The sequence below is a fragment of the Cibotium barometz genome, chromosome 10 (genome assembly GCF_041138505.1).
Source record: "Cibotium barometz isolate CiBa-2024 chromosome 10, ASM4113850v1, whole genome shotgun sequence".
Taxonomy (NCBI): domain Eukaryota; kingdom Viridiplantae; phylum Streptophyta; class Polypodiopsida; order Cyatheales; family Cibotiaceae; genus Cibotium; species Cibotium barometz.
Window position 1 is genome coordinate 13950715 of NC_141055.1, and position 5285 is coordinate 13955999.

Consider the following 5285-nt stretch of genomic DNA (forward strand, 5'->3'; position numbering starts at 1 on the left):
GTTAGAGAGAGTGAGAGAAAGAGTTAAAGAGAGAGAGAGAGAGAGAGAGAGAGAGAGAGAGAGAGAGAGTTATATAGAGTTAGAGAGAGTGAGAGAAAGAGTTAAAGAGAGAGAGAGAGAGAGAGAGAGAGAGAGAGAGAGAGAGAGAGAGAGTTAAATAGAGAGTTAGAGACTGAGAGAGAGTTAGATAAAGAGTTAGAGAGTGAGTGAGAGAGAGAGAGAGAGAGAGAGAGAGAGAGAGAGAGAGAGAGAGAGATTTTAAAATGTAAACAAAATGTTTTCTTGTCTTATTTTAAAGGGGAAAAATAAATAGGTAAAACTTCAGCACAATGATATATATAAAATGTTGAACAATGATATACTAGAAGTTTACCTACTAGTTAAATGATATACAAAATGCTAGATGATGCATGACTACCTATTACAAAATCTAATTTTGATCATGCACACCATAAAACTTTGAAATTTTGATCGCGCACACTAAATTATTGATAAAAAAGATTCGAGTAAAGGCTCATTGGGATTAACGGATCATGAATGAGTAGTGCAAGCAAGTTAATGAGGATTTATTATTAATGGTTCAATGTGAGATAAGCTGTTTCACAGTTGTACCTCAAACTTCACTATGTAAAAGCCTTAGTTATGATGCACATTCAAAGGGTATTGAAAAAGGCCCTCACTTGTGAATCTTGGCTCTAAAAATGACTTGTTTTACTAGAAAAATAAACAAATCATATGAGTTCCTATATAAGCATGTTTTTATAAACTTAATTTCTTGGATTGGAACCAAGTGGTACATATATAATTCTTGAAGTTAGACAAACAAGCGCTATATCTAACATATTATTTAGTTCACTACTACAACAACTTGCCTATATATCTTGTATGTATGTATGTGCATATAATAAATATATATATATATATATATATATTACATATTAACCATGGACAACCAAGGCACAAGGAGAAGAGAGAAAAAAGAAATCTGGATTTTTAAAAAATAAGAGGAAAAAATCTTTTTGATTGACCTTTTGTATTCCGATTGACCCTCTATATTCCAATTGGCCCTTTGTATTCCTGCTTTCATTCTTTCGTTTCACTTTCTATGTAAAATTTTGAATAAGGTTAAAAAAGAGTAGAGAGTAGAGTATCTGGGTGTGATGTATGCTAGATTTTGAACAGTTAATATATATAAATATTATTGGTCAAAAAAACTCATAATGCTAATTGACCAATGTGGCTTATATCACCAGATCTACTGATAATGCTAATTGATCAAAGGTTAATGGACCAGATTTACCGATAACGGAGCTTTTTGGACAGTGAGGTAGTTGAAGTAGTCATCTCCTGCGGTGCAATATACGACTATGGCAGAAGCGAGCTCCTGTTTTGTGTAAGTGGAGGCCAAGCTCTGGAAGGTGTCGATCTGCGTGGATATGGGTGGGAATCCGAAGGCTGAGAGAACTCCACTGCCCCCAGCAGCGAAATTGAGCCCGGCGGCGGCTTTGGCGCCACGCTTTGCAAAGTTCGTCGGCAAGCCAAGGTTCAATGCTGTAGCTGCAGCAATTTAATTTAACCACGAATGGGTTAAGCATGTACGTGGATATCAATTAGCTACCTAGTTGCATGGCATTCTTTTCCTTGATTATGGCCTAATTTAGTTAAACACGTCTAACCTAACTCTGCAATATTGCGCAACAAAGAACCCAGACGGCTAATTCCATTCCAAGGCTTTCTAACAAAACTCCCACGCTGTAGCTGCCGGGGCGGTTTCATTAAATCACATTAAATGGGTAAGCATTCGTAAGATTGAATATCAGCTATCTAGTTGCATGCCATTCTCTGTCTTAATTATGGCTTAAATATTTAGTTAAACTACCTCTAATCTACCTCAATAATATTGCACAGCAAAGCACCTAGATTAATCAAACTCGAAGGCTTTGTAGCAAAACTTCAAAGGAAATTACCTGATTATTGAAGATGTACTGAACATATAGCTACTTTTTTAGCAGATTGCACTGGCTTACCGATGGCATCAGTGAGAACATGGCCATTGCTGTATCGGCCAGAGGGAGCTCCGGGCCATGTCTCCCCATAGGGCTTGGACCAAGGGTATGGACGGGCAGGGTCTCCGGTGTTCACATTTCCAGTGTCCACATAGGAGCTCCCAAACACAAACATGGGCGGTCCTGCCATCCCATGAGCTCTCCTTGCAGCATCCACTATCATGGCCGCAAAGAGATCAGAATAATTTGGCATCATCAGAAAACCCACCAATTATATCACCATAATGCCACTTAATCAAATATTGCAAACTCATGATTAATAGAAAGGGGTAAAATATAAGCCATTCTAGCCATTACAATTACCATTATTATCAAGGCAATGCTCACCTAATGTAATTGCCCCCAGAAAGGTAAAAATGCTTAGTGATCGCACCTCCAGCATGATGCAGTGAGTAACTGAATTGTGTAAGAGGAAACTATGCAAGTGTGCAACAAATGAATAATAATGCGTCCAAAAGTATGAGCCTATAAAGCCGATGCCATGAAGACCACAGTGTGCCCACCTTGATTATTCTAGATCAAAATATTGTGGCATTAATGCAATGAAGCCCAGCACTAATGTAATGATATAGATATCCTAGCTCTATATTATGTGCTTGCACTAAGCTCCTCTCTCCATTTTCTTGTGCAGGTGTAATCGAAGTGCTTTTTGGACCCCTTCTGCACACTTTTCCTTACACCAACCTTTGAACGTATCATTGGGTTTTAATGTTTATGAGCTCAACAAATAATTGTAAGGAATCAGGCATAGAACATATCAATATTTGGGCTCCTCGTTTGGGCCGACCAGTCTATCAAAGAGTCAATACATGAATTAACCTTACAAACACAAGGCTTTATTAAAGTCTGTATTGTGGCACAAGGGAATTTAGAAATCTATCTCATTGCTCAATTGGGCCCACATAAACCAACCACCACCACCCAAAAGTCTCTCAACTACTCGCACTCCAAATCTCAATATTTTTGAGTGGAAGTGCCAATCATTAATTTGGCTCCACTTCTTGTAGTGGGTCTCACGTTGGTTCACTGTGTGCTTTAATTGGACCGTTGTTGTATACCAAAAAAAAAAAAAAGGGGGCAAAGAAAATTGCAATGGTTCCAGCTTTCAAAAGTTCACACATGTTAGTGGGTCTCATGTTAGTTGACTCTGTGATTTAATTGGACCATTGTTGTATAAAAAACAGGGCAAGGAATTGCAATGGTTCTAAAGTTCACACAAGATAATCTTAGGTGCTTTACCACACTTACTGGGAAAAGAAGAAGAAGAAGAGAAGAAGGGACCCCCCCCCCCCCCGACAAAAAAGTTTTTTACTCCCATCTCTCCGCCTATCTAGAAGGTTTTTTCTTTGCCCATCTAGAAGGTGCTTTTTTACACACTACATGGAAAAAAGGAAAAACCTAGGAGACCTCCCCTACCCATTCTCATGGATGGGGGTTCTCCCTCATTCATCTCCTCATCCATATGGGAAAAGGGGGTTTAGTCTCTAAACACCCTTAGATATTGACTAGTTATAACGGGTGGTTTGTATTGCGTGGGATGGGGGAGCCTACATACACATACAAAGTTGTTCTTGTAAGCATGTGACATCTTACTTAGGTCGCTGATGGTGTAGAAACTCTCATTGTGACTTGCGTCACTGATGGTGTAGAAACAATCATTGTGACTGCTAATCAACTAGACTAAGTGTGAATAAGACAAGGTTTACGACTCTATGGAGTAGAAACTATGAGTATGTTGCATTTATTGAAGGTGCATAAAGTCCTTCTTCCATATATATATATGTTGGAAAGGCATTCACTCAATGGTCTACCCTCATGTTATTATATTGTGTATGACGGATGTGCTCTATTTTGTAAGGCCCCCTATATGAGGAGTAGCTGTTGTTGTAGTGCGTACCCAAGCACCTGGCAGTTTCCCAGTTTAGACACTAGATGGTGGCCAAATGTGGCCAAATGGTTAGGACACAACTTATGAAGACTTGGCAATTTGCCAAGTAGGATGCATGCTTGTGCAGGCTATATGACCCCATTAGTGGGTGCTGGATATCAAATCAAGGACACATGGTTCTTGGGTTGTGAGGACCGTTTAAGAGCCCATACGATCTCAGATAGTTGATGTGGCCCAATTGTCATCCATGCTAACCCTATGTACTTTATATAGACTAGTTTGGGGTAGCCTTAGTTTATCATTAAGTTCATTATATTCAAGTACTCTTGTAAGCAAGGAATTCTCCATCCATAGTATATCTAGATTTCCATCAAAACTCCTTACCCAAAGTGGACGGGTGGGCCGGACCATCAGTTTGTGATCAAAGTTTGTAAGCTCTCACTACAAGAAATAGCGGGCTATAGCCACGTTTCTATCCCCATGAAGAAAGCAAAGAATCTCGAGAGAGAAAAAAACATGTTTTACAGTTATAAACACGGCTATTGGCTATTCCACGTTATAACATGTTTATAATCGCGCAACAGCTAACCACGTATGTAACCATGAAATTAAAAAAAAATCACAAAACTCATACACATCATCAAGAGCAAGAACACATTAAGAAGATAAAGACCTAATGACAATTAATAGCATAGAAAGACATTACATATAATATCCAAAATACCAAAAATATATTTATGATATATACAAAAAGAAGAATCATATCCTTAACCATGTGTTCTATACAAAAAATAAAAAAACTATCCTACAGTGTCCTTTTCATCTTCATCGTTGTCATCATCATCATCACCACTACCATCATGCTCCTCATCATCTTGTAGTACAAATAGAAAAGAAAAAAAAAGTTACATAGAGAACTATAATTTTGTTGGAAAAAATATAACCATTCATAATTTGCTTGCATCTAGCCTTAGTGACCACATCAAGAGCAGTGCCATTATAAGTCCAGTAACCTATTTTGGCATGATTAATGATATACCCACTAGCTAAACAAAAGGTATTTAAGCAACTCCAAAAAGTCTTTATAGATTGAGCATCATTAAAAACAAGAGAGTTAGTATCATCAGCAAACTGTTGTAGACAAATATATTTGGGAGATCTAGGGAGCTTTAGCCCTTTCAAAGAGCCTTTGTTCAAGGCATTAGAGACAAGCCATCCTAGGGCATCAGTAGTAATGACAAAAAGGAGAGGGGCAAGGGGACATCCCTATTTGATAGTTCTCCTTGGAGGGATGTGTTCAGTGAGTACCATTCAAAGAAATAAGAGTGCTA

General features: G+C 38.3%; 1 protein-coding gene across 1 annotated transcript in view; it reads right to left on the reverse strand.

The window, feature by feature from the left end:
- Positions 1-2689, reverse strand: part of LOC147634579 (GDSL esterase/lipase At5g03610-like) — a 15649-nt gene extending 12960 nt beyond the window's left edge. The window contains exons 1-3 of the mRNA XM_086803687.1: positions 2394-2689; positions 2028-2222; positions 1301-1557 (exon numbers count right to left, since the gene is read on the reverse strand). Of these exons, the coding sequence (XP_086659813.1) occupies positions 1301-1557; positions 2028-2222; positions 2394-2448 (507 nt within the window). The 5' untranslated portion in view covers positions 2449-2689. The remainder of the gene's footprint in view (positions 1-1300; positions 1558-2027; positions 2223-2393) is intronic.
- Between the last annotated feature and the right edge of the window lie 2596 nt (positions 2690-5285).